General features: G+C 51.5%; 1 protein-coding gene across 2 annotated transcripts in view; it reads left to right on the plus strand.

The window, feature by feature from the left end:
- The window catches only part of SELPLG (selectin P ligand), a 29,604-nt gene extending 7,080 nt beyond the window's left edge, over nucleotides 1–22,524 (plus strand). Inside the window, exons 1-2 of one of the 2 annotated variants that reach the window (XM_052654315.1) lie at nucleotides 6,797–6,924; nucleotides 20,872–22,524. In XM_052654315.1, coding sequence (XP_052510275.1) covers nucleotides 20,877–22,139 — 1,263 coding nt within the window. In that variant the 5' untranslated portion in view covers nucleotides 6,797–6,924; nucleotides 20,872–20,876 and the 3' untranslated portion in view covers nucleotides 22,140–22,524. Of the gene's footprint in view, nucleotides 1–6,796; nucleotides 6,925–20,871 lie in introns of those variants that run through there. The other variant, XM_052654314.1, reaches the window with a different exon arrangement.
- The last annotated feature ends 2,671 nt before the right edge of the window (nucleotides 22,525–25,195 follow it).

Below are 25,195 nucleotides of genomic sequence, written 5' to 3' on the forward strand. Positions count from 1 at the left end.
TTCGGGGAGCAAGCAGGTGGGGCAGAGGTGCAGTGATGGAGAAAGCACCCTGGTTCCCTTCTGCTCCCTGAGTCCATGCCTGAGATCCAGCTTTCCGAAACACTCTAGGAATCCTACTGCTGCCTAAGCCAGTTTGAGGTGAGTTTGTCTGCAACCAAGACTGCTTCTTCATACGGCTCTGTCTCCCCCATTAGAGCCCCTTGAGTTCTGAAGTCCAGAGTTCATCTTCGTACCTTTAGTGCCAAGGAAGGCCCAGGGCTTGGGGTGGCTTGTTGGAGGCATTGATTTCTTCAACTGCTATGTTCCTTGGAAAAATCACTGAGTCTGCAGCACCTTTTTAAGATTTGATTGCTGTCTGGCCTTCCAGTCTGGGACCAGCCCCTGTGCCAGCCAGTGTCCACCCTAAGCTGATCCAGTGAGCCCTAGAGAGTCCCTCTTCACTCTGAAGGACTGGCTTACTCTGTAGGCTTCCATCAAAAGCAGCCAGCTCCTGGGGCTGCCCGGAGATGGAGCCAGAATCAGGCTGAAGGTCAACTCCCCGAAGTTCTGCTCTCGTTGAGAAGGGGAATTGTTGCAGGAAGAGACCCCTTCCAGGGCCCAAGAGTCAGCTCTTGTCTAGCACTCGGTAGTGAATTGTCCTAGGAGACACAGGTGCTGATGAAGAGACTTCATTGGGAAGGGGTTCCAGCTCCCCAGGTGGAGAGCAGCAGGGTAAGGGAACCCAGGAGAACGGCTCTGCTAGGTAGCTGACAGTCTCAGGTTTTATGGTGATGGGGTTAGTCTCTGGGTTGTCTCTGGCCAATCATTCTGACTCAGGGTCCTTCTTGGTGGCAGAAGGACCACCGAGATGTGGTCCTTCTTGGTGTGGACCTAGAGGCCAAGGTGAATTCCAGCAAGAATGCTGGGAGGTTCATAGGAAATATGGACTGGCGTCTCCTCTCTCCTCTTCACCCTTCCCGAATTCTCACTGGTGGTGGCTTGGTAGTTCTGTGTTCATCATCGGAACCTCCTGTTGTAAGATAACTCATGCAAGTGGTTACTATCAGGCCAGGCCAGGGTGGGCAGTTGCCGTCAGTGTTTCCCCTAACAATGATGTCCTGGCTCTGGTGGGCCTTAAATTGGCCATTTCCCCCTTCAGACATTCAAATCAGCAAATGGCATTCTGTGAACCCTCCTTTGTGTCCACGAGGGTGTTGGGGAAAGGGGAGGGGAAGGGCAGGCGTTTGGGTGTAGTCCCCTCTGCCTCTCCAAGGCAGGACCTTTTATTACATTATCTCTGTTCTCTATTTTAGGAGACCTTTGTTTTCACTTGAACCAAGGGTCCCGTGGCAGGTAAATTTGAAAACTGCTGCGTCTCCAGCTGTGCCATGCTCAGTCACTCAGCCGTGTCTGACTCTGCAACCCCGTGGACTGTAGCCTGCCAAGCTCCTCTGTCCATGGAATTCTCCAGGCAAGAATACTGGAGTGGGTTGCCATTTCCTATTCCAGGGGATCTTCCCGACCCAGGGACTGAAGCTGCATCTCTTAATGTCTCCTGCATTGGCACGCGGGTTCTTTACCACTAGTGCCACCTGGGAAGCCAGACTCCTCTTTGTCTGAGAGGAAGCCAGAGGCTTTGCTATCTGGCCTACCTGGGCTCCGATCCCCTGGGCCCTTCCCTGGGCCCCAGTTTCCTCAGTGGCACAATGGCCACTTAGGAAGGCAGGCATGATTCTATGAGACGCCACCCCCATTTTCCTGAAGTTTCCTCCATTTTTAGGGAAATGGACGTAGGGTCACGCAGGAAGTGGACATCTTCTGGGGGAGGGGCCCCAGCGAGTTCCCAGCAAATTGCGAAGATGATCAGATCTCAGCTACTCTTGGCCTTTCAGATACAGTCCCTGCTTCTCCAACATATTTCCAGAATTCCACAAGTTTTGTCTGTTTTTCTTTTCTCGTTTTCCTCAATAAGTGATCAGCTTACGTCTGGTAAATACCAGGTTGAGGCTAAATTCTGCTGACTTTGGCCACCTAATGCTTCCTCTCTGTCTCTGTGGTATTGTTTCGTAAGAACGGTGTTCCACACCCTAGTCCCCACCCAGAAAAAACTAAGGGACCAAATGCAATCATACGATACTCCTTGCCACAAGCAGAGCCGTACAGGTGGCGGTGAGGCTGCTGGGACGGGGTGCCCAGCGTGTGACTGCGGCCATCGCCACGTGGTAGCTGCAGCACCCTCACCCATCACCAGGGGCAACACGACCACATTTAGCCCCCAGATGAGTATTTAGGAATGTCCCAGTGTAAGAAGGTTGCGGGCTGTTTGGATAGCAAATCCTTAGTTGTTCAGCTGGGGACCCAAGGAGCCATGCCATTCACTTTAAGACAAGGCTGCTCCAAGCTTTAGTTAATGTTCAGGGACACATTTTCCCCAGAAGACCCCTAAATGGGCCTTGGTTCCCAGTCTAGCTCACCCCTGCACTCTGACAGAGGAAATTAACACTCAGTGGCTTTCCTGGTTGCAATTCCCGCCCCACACCCCCGCCACTCGTGTCTTGGTGAGGAGTGATGGGAAGTCCTGCATGCCCTCTGCCCACCTCGGTGGCCCTGCCTGCTGTCACTGTCAGGCCTTGACGGAGTCTTTCCATTGCTTGGCACTAAGCATTCAAGTCTCTGTTTTGCAGATGAGCCAGCCTCAGAAAGCTCACGTGAATTCCTTAACGCCACACAGCAAATGTGAAGCCAAGACCCGGTTCTCCTGATCCTTAGGCCTGTGTTTTCTACTAGGCCACGTTTAGTGCCCCTGCCTTAGGCTTTTGGCCTGACCACTAACCTGAAGGCCCCAAGACAACAAGGACAAGTATGTTCCCTGCTTGTGGCTCATCCCAGTGCCTGGCGCTTGTCAGGGCTCAGTAAATGTGTCCAGTACTGAGAGAGCCTGAAGCATAGACTTAAGTGGACCAATGTTTCATTCTGCCCATGGGTGGGGACCAGGTGGGGCCCTTCTCCAGTCTGGCTCTCCTTATAGCCAGTGACTTCTATTTTTCTAGATCAGGAATCAGCAAACTGCAGCCTGTGTGACGAATCTGGCCCTGCATCTGTTTTTGTAAATAAAGTTTTATTGACACACAGCCATGCTCATTTGTTTGTATATGGACCATAGCTGTTGGACAGATCCACAAAGCTGAAAAGCTTTGCTTTCTGGAATTTTACAGAAAAAGCTCCCTGATCCTATTCTAGGGAATGAATTGTTCTCTGAGAGTTTAGTCTGTGATGTGAGCAGGTCCCTAAATCCTCTCCAGAGAATCTTCCGTGGAGATCTTCCATAGTCAGGCTGAGGAACATTTCGAGAATGTCATTGGCCCCATTGCTGCAGCCAGGGGGACATTGGGGAACCTGACAAACAAGGTTGGGGGGTGGGAGGAACTGACCCCCAAAACCCCATAAGGATATAAACAGTCAAAAACTGCATGCAGCTTGTCTAGCCATCCTGAAATACAGGGTGTCTGTAAAGTCCTTGTACCATTTAGAGCCTATTTCCTGATAATAAAGCTGACATATACATCATTATATACGCTTTTCTATTTAAAAATACAGAAAAAGAAAATATTCAGAAAGAAAGGGCCACTGTTAGGCTTACAGGGCGCTGTAAGCTTCTTTTTCAGTTCATCCACTAAGCAACCACATCCAGTTGAAAGTATGCTGTTTGTACACTTCTTACACCCCGTCCTTTTCACCTAACAAGGTACAAGTGCTTTTACACACATTTAGCATAAATGTGTCAGACTCTTTGTGACCCCATGGACTGTAGCCTACCAGGCTCCTCCCTCCATGGGGTTCTCCAGGCAAGAGTACTGGAGTGGGTTGCCATTTCCTTCTCCAGGGGATCTTCCTGACCGAGGGATTGAACCCGGGTCTCCTGCATTGCAGGCAGACGCTGAGCCACCGTAACTTTAACCCCTGCATTTTTATCCCATCAAAGGACAGGTTTCCATACTGTGGGACTTGTGTGTTTCTTACCGATATTTCTCTTAGGTGAAATGTCATTGCTTCGATCTCTGAAGACATTTGGAGTACTTTTCTGGGTTCCATCTGTAGAAGTGGAAACCCACTCACTTTGCATGCTTGCATCTTGCTGGTGTTTAGGTGCTGCAGGGTATGCTTCTATGGTTTTCGCACAGACGCCGAGAACCAGCACGCTGTTATTACTGTTTGCTCCTCTACCAGGCAGACCTAGCAGCACGAGTCTTGCCTTGACGTAGCTTACCTGCTGCTGAGTTACTACTGTCCTCCTTACATAGAGCACTTGCTGGGTGTAGAGAAGATTCACCAGCACTCTAATACTCAGCCGGCATGAACACAAGCCAGGGGTGTAGACTGGGCGCTTTTTTCGGGCTGCCTGGACTCTGCCACTGACTCTGTGTGACCTTGAACAAGGCACAGCTTTGCTTTGAGCCTCAGCATCCTAACCTCCAAAGGCTGCTGTGAGCCTACAAGCAGATAGATGCACAGAGTCTGGTGCTTAGCAGAAGCCAAGGTAATGTTAAACTTCTGTATTTTAAGGCTTTGCAGGAGAGGAAACTGAGGCTCCAGAGAAGTGACTTGCCTGGGTCACTCAGCTTGTAAAAGGCCAGTTGCCAGGCCGCTGGTCTTGTGAGTGGTCCCCTCTGGGTCACTGCTCCTGGATGGTTTTTCAAAGCTTACAGGGGCGTAAGGGCCCAGGGCCAGCCTGTGGAAGAATTTACTTTTCTTTCAGCTGTGCCAGAATCTTCTGAGAAGCAGCTTGAAGCTGCACAGGGGCCAGGGAGGAAAGGAGGTGTCTGGGGGACGTGGGGCCCTGCCTCTGCTTGCTCTGGACCCCCTGGCCAGTACTCCCACCCCAATTCCGCAGGTGGGGCCAACAACCTCCGGCACCCCATTCACAGTTAAACAAATGACCAGGTCCTCTGGCCCTGTGGCTTGAGAGGGCTGCTCCCTGCTCTAGGATAATCAACTTATCCCGGTTTAGCCTGGGACTGACCCAGTTTTAACACTAAAAGTCCCACATCCCAGGAGCTCCTTCAGTTCCAGCAGGTCTGCCTCATTGATCACCCTCTGTGTAGACTGTCATCCCTGAGCCAGACTCTCACGGGGTCTTTCCTGCTGCAAAGTCAGGGCTGCTCCCCTCTCCACCCCGGCAGGTGGGCGATTGCCCCATTGTTCGTTCCCATCAGAGCCTTCTTCCTGTCTCTCTGACTTGGCCATTAGCATCCGCCCCTAGTTCTTGGACAAACTTCCATCTTTGGAGGGCTTCCTGTTTTATGGATCAAGCACTGGGGCCTGGATGGGGGAAGGCACCCTCGAGTCACACAGGTCTTGGACTCCTGGGCAGCACTGTTCCCTTGACCTCTGCGTCTTGAGGACCTCGTCATTGACTTCATACCTGTGGGCCAGGTGATGGGCTCTGGTTCGGGATGACCTGGGGTTTGAAGTGGACATCTGGGGCTGAGCCTAGCAGAGGGACTGCCCCGCCTCCAATGGGCTTGTGAACCCCGGCCAGAAGAGATGTATTAATATCTGGAATGCTTATGATCGGGGCATGTCCTTCCTCCCCTGGGTGAGGTGTTCAGAGTTTCTCAGCCCCTGCCTGTGAGGGCTGGCTGTTCCCACACCTGCTGGGGAGGAGCAAGAATCTCTGAGTGTCTCCCTTCTTCTTTGGGGGCTTCAGGTTCCCTGCCTGTACAGACTGAGTGTGTTTGGGTCCCCTTCTGGCTGTAGCTTCCCAAAGTGATCAAGATTCTGTCATGTGAACACCCACTGGGGCTCTGATTTTCAGTTTAAGACAAACCAGAATGTGGTCCTCTCTGTGCATGTGTCCTGAGCCCCACCTTGTATTAATATAAAGGCACTGGGCAGACCCTGGAAGGCAGCCCTCCCTGTTCCTTGCCCTCCTTGAGAGTCTGCATTCTCAGGCCTCCCAGCCTGGGCTCCCAGCTCTGCGCTCTCTTTGGGATGTTGCCTTCTCCCTAGGCTACTTGTCCTCTCAGTGGCCACTTCTCCTTGGAAGAGTCTCATGTCAACTCCCTCCGCTGCCCAAGGTAGGTTTGAGGCCCCTCCCTGGCTCATCCAGGGGTGGCATGACCACACCACTCTGTCCTAATGATCTGTTTACTTGTTTACTTGCTGGCTTTCTCATCAGATGAACAGCCTCAAGAAGGCCAGAGCCCAGAATTACTTGCCTTAGGGTCTCAGAGCAAAGATGGTGGGGTGTCAGAATTGGCTAAAGAACCCAAACAGGAAAGGGAAAACAGACAGAACCTGCCCTCGTGGATTTTGCAGTCTGTCTCCCCAGAGAGGTTCTTGATTACAGCTAAAAGGACCACTTGGGCACCTTCGAGAGATTCTTGGATCTCCAAAGAATGGTTACATTTGATTTGCAAAGCTCAGGAAGATCTGTGATTTGAATCTCCCCCACCCCCAATTCTTTTCTTGGCCAAGAATCGAGAAACATCCTCCTTTGCATCTGGTCAATCCCTCCCTTGCAGGGCGGGGTGCCTTCTCATCCCCACCCTCCATCCCTGTGGTAATACTGTGGCCCTTCTCAACTTGAGCCTCCTCCCAACTACTCCCCCACAAGTTCCCATGTGGTTCGAGGTGCTTTCACGGTTACAGGAACCTGAGAGTGACCTCAGGCTCCGAGGGGCCCTGTCTCCCACTCCCCACCAGGCTTGATCAACGTCTCCGGAGCTGTCACAAACAAGGGGGTGTGGGCTGTCATGTGGCTTTGAGTAACCACACTCTCGCTTCCGTCTTTTACACACGGCCATTGGGGGTTGGCGCGATCCAAGGCCACGGCAGGGGTGCCACAGCTGTGCTCGGCAGCACAGGCTGGGTCCTTGTCGCTAAAGCAGAGGAACCACTTCTCCTGGGCCCACGAGGTGGCTGTCCCATGGTCTGCTGAGCACGGTAAGTGCCAGCTTGCAAAACCACGGGGAGTGGCTGGGTGGTAGAGTCCCCAGGGGCCAGCAGGCCTGCCTGACAGACAAGGGCAGGGCGGGGGCCAGCCCCAGGCAGGGCCTGAGCTGCAGCCGCTGGAAAGGGCATCCCAGCACTCTGGGCACTCGGGATTGAGGTGTGCATAGAGTTCATAGCTTAATTCTGCTGTCTCTTCTGGGTCCTACCCCCCTCAACTTTCATCTGTCCCTTCCCACGAGTTTTGCCAGCAACTGCTGGCTTGGGGGTTACTGTGAATTTTTTTTTAATGGAGAAATCAGGAATGTTTCCCTAAAAATCATCCTACCCCTTCATGGGTGGGAAACCAAGGCCCAGAGAAGAGATTTGCTCAGGCTGTGGATCCATTTAAAATAGCATTTTTCAGACCTGTGTTCTTCACATTTTTATAGGACTGAGGAAGGGATGCGTGTGCACAGCAAATTATTAAAATATTAGAATTAAGAAACTACTGCTAGCAAAAGAGAAAGTCAGAATAATGATGAGAATATTCCTGTTTTGTGTCTGGAGTGCTTTAGGGGCATATAAGGGCATGGTGGGGGGCTGGTGGCTCAAGCAGTGTCCCCCTATATACAAACATACACAGAGACAAGGAAAGGATCAGGGCCGGTAGGCTCTGGTTGCCTGGAAATCTTTTTTTCTCAGAATGTGGCTCCCCTTGCCTCAGGCCGGCCACACCCTGCATGGTAGACGTCTTCCTCACTGGGCTTGGCCGGTAGACCCGGGAGACTGAAACTGAATGGGCTGGGCTGCAAGGTGAGCACCGCCTGGGAACCTCAGCCTTCAGAGGGGTCAGGGAGTCATCTGAGAACTCCGTGCCCCCTTTCAACAGATGAAGAAACCAAGGCTTAGGGGGTGAAGCAGCTGCCCTTGGCGGCACGGCTGGGAGGTGGCTAGGCTTGCACTTGTGGTGGCCCCATCTGGGGCCCACAGAGATCCCAGGTTTTGGTCTCGGTCTCCTTTTGCTGAGCTGGAGCAGGCAGAGGGTGGGGGTGGACTCCGACTAGAAGGAAATAGGATTGTTACCGGTTGCACTGCTCACTGCAGGACAGGACAGTCCATCGAGAGACAAGGTGTTGGTATAAGGAAGAGCAACTTTATCCGGAAAGCCAGTTGGCTGAGAAGATGGCCCACTAGTGTCCCAAAGAACCATCTTACCTGAGTTAGGATCCAGGCTTCTTTTATACTAAAAGGGAAGCAGTTGGGTGGCTGGTTGATGCGAACTTCTTGGAGTTGGAATCCTTTGTTCTTGCAGCTATGCACAGTGGTTCTGGTTACGGTGTTCCTATAAACCTCTATCAAGACAATTGTCATTTTTTGTTCGGCAACTTTTTAATCTCTATATGAATGGAAAACTGTTGTACCTTTAAAGGTCAAGTCTGGGAGGCAGAGCCTTGAGAAACAGTATGTGTATTTCTGGCTATAGGTGACGCTTTTTTTTTTTTTTTTCTTTACAAAAGTGCAGAGCCAGAAGGCCTAACCAGAGGCAACCGAATACAAAGGTTAGAGCTAAAGGAATAGATCTAACGTGGAGTCAGGTCTGTTCTCCCCTGTTACAGTTCCCTACTGTCCATGTCCATTCCACAGTGTTGGCAGCGGTGGGGGTGGGGAGGGTGGGGGAAGGGTGGGGGTTGGGGGAGGGGAGGGTCAAGTTGAGAAAGGCCACAGTACTACCACAGGGATGGAGGGTGGGGATGAGAAGGCACCCGGCCCTGGAAGGGAGGGATTGACCCTGGCTACTTCCTGCTGAACAAGAGCAAGGAAGGGGTGATGGTGGAATGGAATGTATCACCTTGAAACTGGAAGTGTTCCCAAGTCCTAGGCCGAGCATAAGCCGTTTGCATCATGAGGACACTGCCCCGCCTTTTTACAGTTCTGCCACACTTAGACAAGCGGACTTCCCAGGTGGCTCAGCCTGCCAGTGCAGAACCTGAAGGAGACGTGGGTTTGATTTCTGAGTTGGGAAGATCCCTTGGAGGAGGAAATGGCAACCCACTCCAATTCTCTCACTTGGAGAATCCCATGGACAGAGGAACCTGGCAGGTTACAGTCCATAGCGTCACAAAGTTGGACACCACTGAGTGAGCGTGTATGCACACTTAGACAAGCGCTTGAACACACGCACGTGTGTGTATATATGTATAATTCCACTTTACCTATATATAAACTCTACCACTTGAGGGCACCGAGGCTGCTCTGCCATGTGCTATCTTTGTATATTTCCCCTGTTGGCCACACGTGGACAGAGCTTGATTAAAGCATTTCCTTTCCAGCAAGTACCAGTGAAATGAGAGAGTGAAGTCCTCATTACTTATATGGTAGGAGGCTGACTTGAAACAGCAACTTAAGATCTAATGGATTGCAAAGCCGAGTCTGTGGACCTATTGGCTACAGTCTCTCCTGGTCAGGAGAATACCAGGAATCCAATATTTCAAAAGGGCTTAATTTAAGCTTGCTTCTGGGAACCACTCTAATCCATTGCAGGGCAACTGGCAAGGCCTTATCCCTAGGTACATGAGTAGTTTCCAGTCAATGTGATACTTGGCTTACATTTGTAGATATAAGCAAGCGCTCTGTCACTGATGTTAGGCAATACAGATTGGGGGATAATTTGCCTTTCTTGGGATGCCATTGGCCCATACTTCTGGTCTTACCTTTCTGTAGACCTCAGGAAGATCATCTAAGTTTTGTCCATTTTTCTGAGTTTTCTAGGAGAGTCCTCTGTAGGTTTCAAAGCAGGTTTTGGTGGGACTCTGATATCTAGTGGTCCTGTCGGAAAATGTCACTTGCGCATTTAGTTTACAGAGGTGATCTTGGCCTAGGATGAGGGTAAGGAATTCAGGCATGTACAAGAAACTATATTTTAATATCAGATTTCCTAGTTGGCCTTCCAGTGGTTGTGAAAATGATCATCTCTGTACTTCCCCTGACACCCCAGTGACTCAGGTAGACTGGGAGGTTCTCTGTGCTAACTGAGGGTTTCAGTTCAGTTCAGTTGCTCGGTCATGTCCAACTCTTTGTGATCCCATGGACTGCAGCACGCCAGGCCTCCCTGTCCATCACCAGCTCCCAGAGTTTACTCAAACTCATGTCCATTGAGTCGGTGATGCCATTCCACCATCTCATCCTCTCTCGTCCCCTTCCCCTCCGGCCCTCAATCTTTCCCAGCATCAGGGTCTTTTCAACAACTAAACTGAGGGTTTACTATGGAGTTTGTTTCCCCCGTGTCTACAGAAAATCAACCAGTTTGCTACTCATCGTCAGTTTTACCCAGGGCTCCTGTGGGGATATCTGAATTGAGGAGCCTCAGGCCTCCTCATTCATCACCTGAACATTCTTCCCTCTCTACCGTCCGTCTGATAGACCCCACTCCTATCCTTTCCTATCCACTTCTGCTGTTGCTGCTGCTGCTAAGTCACTTCAGTCGTGTCCACTTCTAGCCCTCCTTTAAAAACTTTTTTTTATTGAAGTATAGTTGGTTTACAACATTGTGTTGTTTTCAAGTATATAATACAGTGATTCAGTTATGCATATATTTGTCTATATCCTTTTCCAGATTCTTTTCCGTGTATAGGTTATTACAAAATACTCAGTATAGCTCTCTGTACTATACAGCAGGTTCTTGTTGTTGATTTTATATATACCAGTATATATAAATGTTAATTGCATATTCTTATTCCTTCCCAACCCCCTTTCCCTTTAGTAACCATAGATTTGTTTTCTATATCTGTAGGTCTATTTCTGTTTTATAAAAAGGTTATTTTGTATCTTTTATTTTGAGATTCCACAAATAAATGATATATTTTTCTTTCTCTATATAGCTTACTTCACTTAGTAGGATAATCTCTAGGTCCATGCATATTGTTACAACTGGCATTATTTTGTTCTTTTTTAATGGCTGAGTAGTATTCCATTGTGTATGTGTGTATGCAATACACATGTACACACCACGTCTTTTTTTTAAGTAATTTATTTTTTATTGAAGAATAATTGCTTTACAGAATTTTGCTGTTTCTGTCAAACCTCAACCTGAATCAGCCATAGGTATACATATATCCCCTCCCTTTTGAAACTCACTCCCATCTCCCTCCCCATCCCACCCCTCTAGGTTGATACAGAGGCCCTGTTTGAGTTTCCTGAGCCAGACAGCAAATGCCTGTTGGCTATCAATTTTACATATGGTAATGTAAGTTTCCATGTTACTCTTTCCATACATCTCACCCTCTCCTCCCCCTCCCCATGTTCCTAAGTCTGTTCTCTATGTCTGTTTCTCCATTGCTGCCCTGTAAATAAATTCTTCAGGACCATTTTTCTAGATTCTGTATATATGTCTTGCTGCTGCTGCTGCTGCTGCTCCTGCTAAGTCGCTTCAGTCGTGTCCGACTCTGTGTGACCCCATAGACAGCAGCCCACCTGGCTCTCCCGTCCCTGGGATTCTCCAGGCAAGAATACTGGAGTGGGTTGCCATTTCCTTCTCCGATGCATGAAAGTGAAAAGTGAAAGTGAAGTAGTGTCCAACTCCTAGCGATCCCGTGGACTGCAGCCTACTGCAGGCTCCTCCATCCATGGGACCTTCCTGGCAAGAGTACTGGAGTGGGTTGCCATTGCCTTCTCCAGTTTATATGTCTTAGAATATGGTATTTATCTTTCTCTTTCTGACTCACTTCACTCTGTATAATAGGTTCTAGGTTCATCCACCTCATTAGAACTGACTCAAATGCATTCCTTTTTATGTGTGTATGTATATATATGCACGTGTGCGCACCACATCTTTATCCATTCATTTGTCAGTGAACGTTTAGCTTGCTTCCATGTCTTTAGCCCTCTTTTTCTTTAATTTCAGGCTTTCTCCTCCCCAGTGTCCTTTCTCTTTACAATAAGTCCATTGTTTCGTACGTAGTGCTGGCTTACCTTTCTTAGAGCCTCCTGTCTTCCAGGAATCCAACACAGGCATTAGAAAAAGAGCATTTCACCGTGGTCTTCTTCTGTCTGTGTTGGTTCTCTACTGGTGAATACCTCAAAAGCAATGTCTACCAACTGAGGGTTCATTCTAAAGGCACCGTCTAATTTTTACAACTTTCTCCTGATATCTGGGGCACGTCGCCCCATAAAGTTTCCCTTTTCCTTCATTTCTAGTGTTTTCGGGGCCCTCAGGATTTGCATCTTTATAGAGTCTGATAAATTCTTCCACCAGATTTAGAGAGGCCTTCATTTGATTTGTGCTGAATTTCTTGAACTTTTTCAAACTCTTGTTTCGGGACCCCTTTATGAAGCCCTGCAGAGATGCACTTACGGTAGAGCTCTAATAAGGGGTTTGGGAATCCCTGGGGGCTCCGTCGTCAGGACTCAGCGTTTCACTTCTGTGGCTCCGGGTTTGATCTCTGGTCGGGAACTAAGGTCCGCATGCTGTGCGGCATGGCCAGAAACAAGCAAAAACGGACATTGCTCCCCGGCTAAGGCTCCCAGTCTGGTTCAGCTGTGGGTGCTGCCAAGCAGGCTTTGGGTGCACCATTCGGGTCCATCAGGTGGAGCTGGTATGCTTCTTCCCTGGCCTGATCAGTGACCTTTCTCCTTTCATCGCCTATGAAGATCATATTGAAAAGACTGTGTATGTCTGTTCAAGTAGGGTGGTTAATGGGTAGCAAAACAATTCTGTCATTTGGAAAGAATCCTCCCTATAAAGAGGGTTGTCCAATTAAATAAATCCAAGGTTGAGAAGGGTCTGTGCATCCATAGAAACCCAGCCAGCTGGCCTTTTTCATTTATGCCCTCTATGGGGTAATTGCCCTGCTCTGGGAGTGGCTCCCGGTCCAAACTGGGTGCCATGTTGGGTCTTGGAAAGTGACACCAGACCAGGTTCCAGTGCCCAGGAAGATAACTGATCCCTTTAAGGAGAGGGAACCAGTCCAACCACTTCCCGAGCCTTCCCTTGTTGGGAAGTGGGGCTGGAGCAAGAAGAATAGGGGGCAGTGGGAGTGGATATGTTGGCATAGTGGCTGCAGCGGCTGGGACAGCCAGCTCCGCCAGAGGAGCACTTCAGGTCGGGGGCAGCATGGCTTCCGTCTCCTTCGTTTCCTTTTCTTCCTGTCACACAGGTTTCCCCTTGGGCTTTTTTTCAAGCCTTTGAAAAGCCTGTATAAGGCAACAACTGTAGGACTTTTCTCATCCTGATACAATTGTTTGCACAGAGGGGATTTTATCATTCTTCCCCACTTCTTCACAGAATGGCTCTAATTTCACAATTGTATTGTAATTTAGAGAGCCATTCAAAGGCCAGTGTTTCTCAGATTCTAATAGGTACAGTGGCCCCACACCATTACAGTACAATGTCCTCTTCCTCTTAGTCATAGGTTCATAGCTGTAATCCAGAGAAGGCAATGGCACCCCACTCCAGTACTCTTGCCTGGAAAATCCCATGGACGGTGGAGCCTGGTAGGCTGCAGTCCATGGGGTCACTAAGAGTCAGACACGACTGAGCGACTTCACTTTCACTTTTCACTTTCATGCATTGGAGAAGGAAATGGCAAGCCACTCCAGTGCTCTTGCCTGGACAATCGCAGGGATCGGGGAGCCTGATGGGCTGCCGTCTGTGGGGTCACACAGAGTCGGACACGACTGACGCAACTTAGCAGCAGCAGCAGCGTAGCTGTAATCAGACCACTCGCTTACCCAAAATGCACCCCCAGAATACTCTTTTTGGAGATATTTGAAACATCCCCCATCTTTTAAAGGCAGACAAGGTGGAGTCAGGCTTGTTCTTCTGTTACAGGATGGCTGGTGTGTGTGTGTGTTCGTGTGTTGGTCCGTCTGTCTGTCTATAGATAGCCTCTGAAAATTGTCAGTTCTTAAGCTAAAACCAAGTGTAGGTCTCAGTGAATTCATTTGTGGAAGGACCTCACTTCCTCTGTTACCAGACCAGCAAATCTGGGTACGACAGTTGAGACTTGAGGTTTCTTTTTTTTCCATTTTTTTTGTCCACACTGGAGGGGCCTGTGGGATCTTAGTTCCCCAACCAGGATTGAACCCACGCTGCTTGCACTGGGTTGGAGTCTTCACCACTAAAACCACTGGGGAAGTTCCCAGAGCTGGGTGTTTTGGAGGATGAGAGGAAGGCAAAAACCAAACCTTAGATGTCACCATGGTTTGTGTCCCTGTAAAGGTCCACATAACATTCACCAGGTATGAAAAAAAATGAAAATGTTAGTCACTCAGTCGCGTCGGACTCTTTGTGACCCCATGGATTGTAGCCAGCCAAGCTCCTCTGTCCGTGGAATTCTCCAGGGGATCCTCCTGACCCAGGGAAGGAACTGGGGTCTCCTGCATTGCAGGCAGATCCTTTACTGTCTGAGCCACCAGGGAAGCCCGGCTGCCCCCTTCGGTATTCTCACCTGGAGAATCCCATGAACAGAGGAGCCTAGTGGACTGCAGTCCGTGGGGCCGCAGAGTCGGACACAGCTGAAGCAACTGAGCACACGTGCGTCATGTCTTAATAGCACTGGGGTAACTGATAAGAAAAGGTTGGGAAGTGCAGGATGGCACATGTGAGGCCAAAAGCCTGCAGAATGCACGTCCTGTGCAGCTGCGAGCCTGTTCCCAGGTCTCACTTCGGTGTCCACTCCTGCAGCACGCCTTTGATGAGCCCCCAGGGTGCCAGGCCTGTGGGGACTGGGCATCCACTGGAGACTTGCAGTCTGAAGGAGGTGGCCGGCCATGCTGCCTGCGCTCCGAGGGACCAATACCACAGCACCTACCAAGCACCTGTCTGTCTGCTAAGCCCTGGGCATGTAGCATGAGTCATAAGAGTCTCTGGTTCCTATTTAGCATTTATGGACTGATGGGAATGAATGTTTTGAAAGTAAATAAGCATTTTTTAAAAAAGGTTTAAACACCCAGACTAATCATTCCTGGGCAATCTGGGAGGGCTTCTTGGAGGAAGCAGCATTTATTCTGGCTCCAGAGAATGTCCAGGCCTGGTTCACAGGTGGTACGGAGCTGTGACTATGAGGTGGGCTCTGGAGCAAGACCACCCAGGTTCAAATTCCTGCTCCTTCTCTTACTGGCCATGTGGTTCTAAGCACCAGGTGAGCCTCAGTTTCCCCACATTTCACATGGGGTTAATATGAGGAGGCTGTGGGGCCTGAGTGAGCTAATAATTCATGCATAGCTCTTAGAACAGTGCTCCGGGCGTTGTCTACACTAGGTACATGTGATTCACAAACCACAGGAGACTGACGCTGTGTAGGGTACCCAGGCTTCAGGGGCTTCTGGCCCAGGCTCTTTCTGACTGACAAGGTCAGAAGTGTGTCACAGCTATCCCAGGCTTGCAGATTTTTCAGGGATATGACCTTCCATGCAGAATGATGATGACAGCAGCTGGCCTTTAGTGAGCGCCTACCAGGTACTAAATGTTCAACCTGGACCAGCTCACTTCAACCTGTAACAACCCCACAAAGCATAGGCGCTACTGGAATCTTGTATTCCAGATAAGGAACTCACGGCTCAGAGAGGTGGGTTCAGTTGCCCAAGGTCACACAGCTTGTATGTGACAGAGGTGGGACTGGATCTGGTTTGATACTGGATTTGATCCTGAGCAGGGCCAGGGCCTGCCTGTTACCAAAACTGGGGTCCGCTGTCTCGTGTGCAGTCAAGCCAGTCTACTGACACCATGTTGTTGGGGAGGAAAAGGCAGTGTTTACTGCAGGGTAACAGACAAGGAGTCTAGGACAGCTAGGGCTCAAAAAGCTGGAACTCCCCTATGAGCCTTTGCAAAGCACGTTTATTTTTTTAAAGATCTTTTTTGGTGTGCACCATGTTTAAAGTTTTTATTGAATTAGTTACAATGCATGCTTCTGTTTCTATTTTTTAGTTTTTTGGGCTGCAAGGCATGTGGGATCTTAGCTCTCCAAGGATTGAACCCACAGCCTCTGCTTTGAAAGGAGAATCTTAACCACTGGACCACCAGGGAAGTCCTGCAAAGCATTTTTCAAGGCCAGATGAGGGAAGGAGGAGAGTTGCACAGTTCTGATTGGTTGATGGTTAGGTAACAGGGCAGCATCACAGAGGTTAACATCATCAAGCCTCAGGTGCCAGGTCTGGGGGCTACGTGTTCATCCGCCTGGTGGGAGAAGGGCTAGCCTCTGTAAAACAACTCAGGAAATGTGCATCAGGTACTGTTATCTAGGTACTTCAGGGAAGAGCTAAAGCAGAGAATTTCCGGGGGGGGAGGAGGGGTGCGGTGTATGTCCTAAGAAGGCCCCACAGTGTCCTCCTTGATCACATGTCCAGTCCAGCAGGATTCAGACCTGAGCTGGGATATCGGGGTGTGTGTGTGTGGGGGGTGACGCCTGGGCCTCCACTGGATCCCCTCTCTTGAGGCTGCTCAACCCACACCCTGAAATGTTCCATCCTTCAGATCCTCAGATTTCAAGCTTTTGAATGCTGGTATTCAGGATTCCAGCTGGGAGGTCCCAAACTTCTTGAGTCCCATGAGCGTCTTTCCTGAGTGGTCCAGAGCAGCTGTGCAGAGCGTGAGGATGGGGTGGGGGTGGCCCCCGGCAGCTCTCTAGTCTGCACTGCCTGAGTGCGGCTCAGGCAGAAGTACCCCAGTTTAGGGTGGAAGGAAACGGGCAGTGTCTGACCGCCTCCGTCGGGCAAGCGACAAGACAAATAGGATGTGGCATCTCTCTGCCCCTCTCTCTGTGCCCCACCCACCCCTCTCCGGTGGTAAGTGACTATTTTCCTGCCATCAGAGGAGAGAAGAGGCAAAAGGTGGGGGCTGAAGGAAATGGCTTCACTGCCCTCAGCCTTCCCTTATCTGTGTAACAGGAACCAGAGCGGCCAGCGCTGGGGGGATAGACGAACGGGCCCCCAGATGATGAGGTAGTGAAACGATCCGTCCACAGTGGGGGTTTATACCACGTTGCTTCGTTAGGGTACACATGTCCAGGCAGGGATGAAAGTCATTATTCTACCTGCCACAGATGGTGCTTGCACTCTGCTCCTCTCCTTGTTACCCGCGAGGCTCTTTGGAGTCACAGAGCCCTGGGAACCGTGTGGGTTTCAGTCATATGGGTGAGGCCTGCCCAGCTGCAGCCTGGCTCCAGGCTGCTGTGTCCCCGGTAACCTTTCCCTTGAAGCCAACAGTATGGTAGGTCCCAGGGTCCTGGATTGCCTGAGACTGATGGGGACGAGGGATGGTCAGTGCTAACACTGGGAACATTTGGGATGAGCTGGTTGGCTTAGGCCCAGGCAGGGAGATACTGGCTTTTCCCAGTGCTCCCTGTTGCATCCCTAACAGGCAGGGAAGTCTCTGCTCTCACATAGATCTTGGCAGCTTCCGTAACATAGGGAGGTAGGGAGGTCGGGAGGTCGCCACCTCCGTACCCTTCCTGAGTCAAAAGGCCCTCCCCCACCACTTCTCTGTTCCTCTGTCCGTAGCCCCCTGCTGGATGCCAGCATCAGGGGACCTTCCTGCAGCATCTCGTTCGGTTCTCATCTTTGAGACAATACTACCCATCTTACAGAAGAGGAAACTGAGGCTCAGACTTGGTAAAACGATCTGCTTAGGTTATACAGCAGCTCAGTGGTCTCTCTTCCACCCCAGGCTGCCTCCGTGTGAAGGGATGGGTGCAGGGGGAGAGCCCACCTTGGGAACCACAACTTGGCCCCTTCCATGGCACCCTCCCAACCTCCCTGACTCACTCAGGTCCCTCCCTGACCCAGGTGCCAGTGGGTTGGGTCTTCTGCTTTTGCTTCTCCCTTTCTGCTTCCAGGAAGTAGCTGAGAGCTCTGCCTTCCAGGAACCGAGCACTGCCCAAGTGGGGATAGTGGGGGTAGTGCGCAAGCTCATAGTTACGAAATATGTCCTAAACATGGCTTCTTCTTAAAGTCCCCTGCCATCAGGAAAGTGGGGCCAAGGTTAGGCCATATACTCTTTCCCAAGGTGCAAAGAATGTCTGCCTCCCAAAGGCAAATGCAGAGGCAAAGACTGTGTGTGCGCGCACGTGTATGACACACTTATTAAGCATGAGCTGCAAGCTGGCATTTTTGAATTCATTATCTCATTGCATTCTCCCCAAAACCCAATGAGATGGGTGGCATTTGTTGTTCCCATTTTACAGATGATGAAACTGAGGCTCAGAAAGGCAAAGATCTGAGTCAAGGTGATTTCACTTGTAAGGGACAGAGCTGAGACTTGAACATCCTTTTGTTGGACCTCAAAATCTGTGCTCTCAGCCTTGTGCCCTGCACAGTACCCAGTACAGAGAGCACCAACCTTTCTGGGTGTTATGGCCTTCAAGGTCCTCCTGATTCCTTTTTTGCCCTCCCTCTCCTAACTGAGTCCCCAGTGGCAGGCACAAACCCACCAAGCTAAGCTGTGTTCCAAGCCTTTGCTCCTTCTGCCCTCTCAGCTAGGTCTCTCCACAAAGCCTTCCTGAGCTCTCGCTAGCTTCGAATCTTGTCTCCGCGACTTGGCAGCTGTTTGGGCAAGTTGCTCTACTTCTCTGAGCTTCATCCCTCCTCGGTAAAATGAGGATATCTGTGACAGCCAGATGTGTCTGGTGCAAATATCATTGTTTAGTTTAAGAAATTATTTTAAAGTAAGATCAGACTGGTATTTTAGGAACCATCGTAATTTTAACGAACATGGGAGTCTAGAAGCAGAGGGTCTATGAGTGAGTTACAGACATTCAACAAACGATGAACAACTGCTCTCTGCTCTGAATTACATGAAGTACAAGGAAAGCACAATGAGAAAATGCTTTGAAAAAATAGATATATGTATCGACAGATGTATACTGGAATCACCTTGTTGTACACCTGAAACTAACCCGACATTGTAAAATCAATTACACTTCAACTGAAAAAAAAAAAAACAAGGAAAAGTTTTGGAAATTATCCAGGCTCTGCTCCACTCTAGGATGAGCTGGTCGGCTTAATCCCAGGAAGGGAGATATTGGCTTTTCCCAGTGCTCCCTGTTGCATCCCGAACAGGCAGGGAGGTCTCTGCTCTCACACAGGTCTTTGCAGCTTCCCTGACGTGGGGAGGTAGGGAGGTCGCCACCTCCGTACCCTCCTGAGTCAGAGGCACCCCTCATCTGCTCTGCTCCTCTGTCCGTAGCCCCCTGCTGGATGCCAGCATCAGGGGACCTTCCTGCAGCATTTCATTCAGTTCTCATCTTTGAGACAATACTGCCCATCTTACAGATAAGGAAACTGAGGCTCAGACTTGGTAAAGCAATCTGCTCAGTTTACACAGCAGCTCAGTGTTCCCTCCTCTGCCCTGGGCTGCCTCTGTGTGATGGGGTGGGTTGGGGGGAAAGTCCATCTTGGGGACCACAACCTGGCCCCTTCCATAGTACCTTAGATTGCATATTGCTGAAGGGTACTATGTCAGGGAATCGAGGAATCTCACCCCAAAACACAGGTGTTGGTCACCACAGGATTCTCAGCTGCAAGATTTTGAATCCCACAAATACCAGCCACTGCCAGGGGCAGAATAAGGGGAGAGAGAGAAACCCAGGAGGCATGAGTGTTCACAAGGCCAGGAAGAAAGACCAATCAGACGGCCAAAGAGAGAGGCACTGACCTTTCTGGCTCCCTGGTTCGGAGGGAGGCTGAGGGGTGACATGAAGACAGACAGTCACTTTTGCTACCCACAGGCAAACGAGATGACTGTCAGCTCCCTGAGGACAGGCTGTTCACAACAGATTTGAGTTTTTCTCCTGGCCCCAGATAAAGCAGTTGATGGCTCTGAGCCCTTGAGGACTTACAGGATAGATTTACCCAAAGAACCAAAGTAGCTGCTATTTGCAGAAGCTGGAGATGGGAGCAAAACGCTAAGAGCTTTCTAGGTATCACCTCATTTTTATCCTCACAGTAGTCTACAGGTAGGTGCTGTCATCTCCATCATGTAAGCGAGGACCTACCCAAAGGGAACTGGATCAAGCCAACACATTGAGAAAGGATGGGAAGACTGAGAGTCTGAGGGACGGGCCAGGGTTGTGTGGGATGGGAGCCAAGATAAGGGGAACTGGGACAGAGGGGTGCAGAGAGAGGAGTCAGCGTCACACTCCAAGAGGCCTCAGAGGGCCAAGCGAGCATCTTTATCCTGTAGTCCCGTGGTCACCAAACTCTTGCCCCATCGATGGACAAGATAGGTACATTGCTATATTTACAAATTGTATACAGGTACCGCTGTGCTCATGAGACACTGTAAACGTGTACAGAAATAGAAGTTAAGTGACATAAAAGTTCATGTAAGTAGAAGAGCTAACGTTATCTTTCCACGCCTCAGTAGACTGTCTTGTCCACACTGCACGGGGTCTTTGCTGCCGCACGTGGACTTTCTCTAGTTTTGACGAATGCGGTCGGGGGGGCTGCTCTCCAGTCGCGATGTGCAGGCTTCCCGCTGCGGCGGCGGCTTCCGTCACAGAGCACCGGCTCTCCGGCTCGCAGGCTTCCGCAGACGTGGAGTGTGGGCTCCGTAGCGGTTGCTCAGGGGCTCTGGAGCACAGGTTCAGTAGACGTGGTGCGCAGGCTTAGTTGCCCAGTGGCGACATGGAATCTTCCCAGACCAGGGATTGAACCTGTGTCTCCTGCACTGGCGGGTGAATTCTTAACCACTGGACCACCAGGGAGGTCTGAGGCAAATATTAATACATTTGTGTGCACTGGGTCAAGGGAGTTGAAGAGCGCCCCCAGATGGATTCACTGATGCTGGTAAGTAGTAATAGCTGCTATTTGTGGAGGGGCATCTGTGCACCAGGCATGTGCTGGGGGCTGAGGATGCCCCAGACCAGATGTGTTACCAGCTGTGGCTGTTCAGGGTCACAGTCAAGGGTGCTTGGTGGGCCCAGGGTGTAGCTCTCCTGACGTCCCGTTGTCCATGTCCCCCTCCAGGTGCCATGCTTCTGCAACTCCTGCCGCTTCTGGCCCTGCTGGGCCCTCGCAGCAGCCTCCAGCTGGCGGAGACCAGCAAGAATGAAGCCATGAAGGCCCCAGGCCCCCTATACCCAGGTGATGATGGGGGACACCCAGAAGACGATGAATCAGACTATGACTATGTAGTACAAACGGACCCTCCGGAGATGCTTGACAATAGCACCAAGGTCCCCAACTTTCTGCCTATGGTGGCGACGCTGGGGCAGAGAGAGTCTGCAGGGCCTACGACACCTAAGTCATTCATTCTAGAGATGTCCACAAGGGACTCTGCTGTCCTGAATGCCACAGGGGCAACCACTGAGAAACTGAGCCCAGAACTGGTCACACTGGTCTCTCTGACCAGAGAACTGGTCACTGAAATCCCTCCCAAAATGAAGGATCCGTCCACAGAGCTGGCTGCAGCCACAGAAGCCCTGTCCACAGAACCCGCGCCCACAGAGGCCCCGTCCACGGAACCCAGGCTTACAGAGGCCCCGTCCACGGAACCCAGGCTTACAGAGGCCCCGTCCACGGAACCCAGGCTTACAGAGGCCCCGTCCATGGAACCCAGGCTTACAGAGGCCCTGTCCACAGAACCGGTGCCCACAGAGGCCCTGTCCACAGAACCCGTGCCCACAGAGGCCCTGTCCACAGAACCCACGCCCACAGAGGCCCTGTCCACAGAACCCAAAATCATAGAGACTCTGCCCACGGAACCAGCCACCACAGAAGCCCCTTTCAGGGAGCCCACTACCATACCAGCCCTGCCCACAGATCCAACCACTGTGGAGGCCCTGCCCATGAGACCTGCTACCACCAGGGGCCTAACCACAGCCCTTCCCGTGGCCTCTGATACTCCCAAGGGCACCACTGTGGCAGCTGGCGACTGGTCTGATGACTTCACTGGGAGCTCTGTGGCCCCGATCCCCCCAGAGGGCCTGCTGGACCCGGGCCCCGTGAAGCAGTGTCTGCTGGCCATCCTCATCCTGGCCCTGGTGGCCACCGTCTTCCTCGTGTGCACCGTGGTGCTGGCCATCCGCCTCTCCCGCAAGAACCACCTGTACCCCGTGCGCGATTACTCCCCCAGCGAGATGGTCTGCATCTCGTCTCTGCTGCCCGAGGGGGGCGAGGGGCCCGCTCCCACGCCCAACGGGGACCTGCCCAAGGCCAAGGACCAGGGCCGGAAGGCAGGGCCGGGGGAGGACCGTGAAGGGGATGACCTCACCCTGCGCAGCTTCCTCCCTTAGCTGCCGAGCTGCTGAGCCAGGGCCCATGCCGAGGCTCTAAGCTGCGGGTCAGACTGCCTTGGATCCCCCGGGAGACAGGAATCTTCAGGGCGGGGACCCGGGCTGCCACACACAGGACTGAGAGCAGCCAGGCTCCAGGCACCGAAGCAGGCCTGGCAAACAGAACCCCCAGTAGAGGCTGCAGACGACCCCCCAGCTCCCTGCCCAGCCCCCGTGTGTCCTGGGCTCCCTCTAATGCCTCCATTCCCCGGCCGCTGGAGTCTCACGCTCACGCACCCAGGGGGGCTCAGAGTTTGTCCCTGCCGCCATGCCCGCGACCCTTTCTTTCCTTCCACGGCCACAGCACAGGAAGGTGGCACTCGGCACTGGATTCCTTAGTTCACTTCCTGTCGTCCCCCCTCATTTGGGGAATCTCTTGGGGAACCCACAGTGAGTTGTGGGGGCTGGGCAGGTTCCTTAGGGGACTCTGGGGACCTACAAGCTGTTGTCTAGTGACAGCCTAACCCCATCCTGGCCTCCCTCGCCTCCCCCCGGGGTCTTGAGGTGCTCACAGAGGTCTCCGGGGCCCAGCTCAGGGCCCACGATGGCACAGACACTCAGTAAATGTTTGGTGGTGAACAAGTGATGGCTGAGTTAATGCTTCAAGCTGCCTCCTTCAGGTGGGGAGTGGGTCCTTTTGCTGTTCCCCCAGCCCCAGGGCCCTTAGGAAGCCCCCTGCACAGGCTATTAAGGTTACTTCAGGGGGCACCTTGGTGTATCCTTGGGCGCTGGGCAAGGGGTTCAGGCTGCTGGCCCCAGGAACCACTTTGCCCAGTGCTACACATGACACAGTTCAAGCCTGCAGAATTTGGTCCCCCCGCACCCCAAATCTCTGCCAGATACCCCCTCTAAACATCAATGCCATGCACCCCAGAAGCCCACCCTGACCCTTCTCTGTTCTGCATGAGGCTCATCTCCCCTTAACACCCAGTGGCCCCCTCCTCACAGGGGGAGCCTGGCTACACCCCACAAGGCCTTCCTACAACTGACTGGTTATCTTACAGAGTTTGAAGAAGTGAAGTGAAGTCACTTCAGTCGTGTCCGACTCTTTGCTACCGCCTGGACTGTAACCTGCCAGGCTCCTCTGTCCATGGGATTCTCCAGGCAAGGATACTGGAGTGGGGTGTCATTTCCTTCTCCAGCATAGAGAGTCTGGGGCCCCGTAAACTTTTTCTTAAAGGGCAAGATCATAAATATCTTAGGTTTGGCAGCTCACGTGGTCTCTGTTGCATCTTCTCAACTCTGGCATCCTGGCACGAAGGCCACGATTGACTCTGCGTCACGGATGAAGGGGTTTAGCTAAATTCTATTGAAACTTTGTTTAAGGCAGCAGGCTGGGTCAGGATCTATAAGTTAGCTTGTCCCTGACTTCAGTGTAGGGTGACCAGATGTCCTGAGACTTTCCTGGTTTCAGCACTGAAAGTCTATATCAATGGGATATAAGGCTTTCAGCTCCAGCAGATTAGGACAGCAAGTGGCCCTATTTAAGCACTGAAACCCAGGGGGACTCTGAGGGTCAGATCAGGAAGCCAAAGCCTTAGAGAGGAGAAGGGTGTGGTTTACTTCCTGACATGGCTGAGCCAGGGTTTCAGACTTTTGATCTTTGCTTCCTAATGCCTTTTAGTCATTTCTGTACACGGGGAAGGAAACACACACACACACACACACACACACACACACACACACACACACACACACACACACTTCTACCTTCTAGAACATTCATCTCAGGGGACTTTTTCTCTTCTAGAAAAATGCCTCCAAGGGCCTCTTTGGGAATTCAGGACCTCCTCCACTCCGTGGCATAACCTGCAGAGAATGAATTCAACGAAAAGATCGAACTGGGGCAGGGGAAGCGGGGGTGTTGGCTGCAACTCAGAGAGAGGGATGGGGGGAAAGGCAGCAGGAACACGAAAAGCAACAGGGCCATAGGGAACAGAGTCAGGGATAAGCGGAGAACTGCCTGGTTCTGTCCCCCCTGCCCCCTTGCCCTCGAACCTCTACGACAGCTGTGATACACCGGAAGGTGTGTTCAAGGTGCTTTGGTTGGGGCGCTGGTGGAGCGGGCTATCCGCCATGGGCGGGGACAGAGAACCCTGCAGAAGGCGGGTTCCTAAGACAGCAACAGTGTTTCACTTCCCCTTTATCAGGGATCAGAAAACTCAGCTGGTGGATTCCACATCACTGGGGTGGGGCCCCAGAGGCTGGAGGACTTGGGGGACATTTCAGCAGTTCCTCTGGGACTTTGTTACCCCGTCCGTCTCGGCAAGGAGCAGGTCTCCGGGCTCCCTTAAAGGCCCCGGCGAGCGCCTCTGCTCCCGCACGTTGGTTTTCCGTCTTTACCGGAAGAGGACCGCTTCTCTGCAGCCCTCCCTTCAAGGTGCAGGATTCGTCAGCAGCGGAGATGGCGAATGCTTGACGATGCCACCAGGGGGCGCCCACCACCAGCTAGTGGAGCCAAGGGCAGCCTGGCGCTTCGCTTGGTCCAGTCTCGGAGGATGAAGGAAGGATGGAGCCAGATCCGAGCTCCAAACCCAGTGGGGTGCTGGTATATATTTACCAACTGGCTTCTCAGGTGGATTGGTGCCCAAAGCACGATTTGCAGTGCTTGCCAATTTATTTGCTGTAAGTACTCCCATGGCTGATTTTGAGCAACCAGCCATTTATACGGTAGGTCATACAAAAAATGTAAATAATTCCAATGGCGTAGATAGGACGTAGTAAGATCATGAGTAAGCGATGAGTTTTAAGCATTGAAGACCTTGGTTTTCAGCATAATGTAATTTAATTTTATGTAACAACTGGTTCAAATAATTCTGAAAATTTGACAGCTGGATCTGAGACTGATAGAGGCCGGCTCCTGCTTCCTAGTGCGTCCTTCCACTTGTCTGGACCTCCCTTCCTTGCCCTTGAACATCACCCCGTGAATTGCCCCATCCATCCACTGAGCACGAATATCTGCTGTGTCTCCATGGATCCCCTCGTACAGCCTACGAAGCAGGAACTGGGATTCTTGC

The sequence above is a fragment of the Budorcas taxicolor genome, chromosome 17, assembly GCF_023091745.1.
Source record: "Budorcas taxicolor isolate Tak-1 chromosome 17, Takin1.1, whole genome shotgun sequence".
In the NCBI taxonomy this organism is placed as follows: domain Eukaryota; kingdom Metazoa; phylum Chordata; class Mammalia; order Artiodactyla; family Bovidae; genus Budorcas; species Budorcas taxicolor.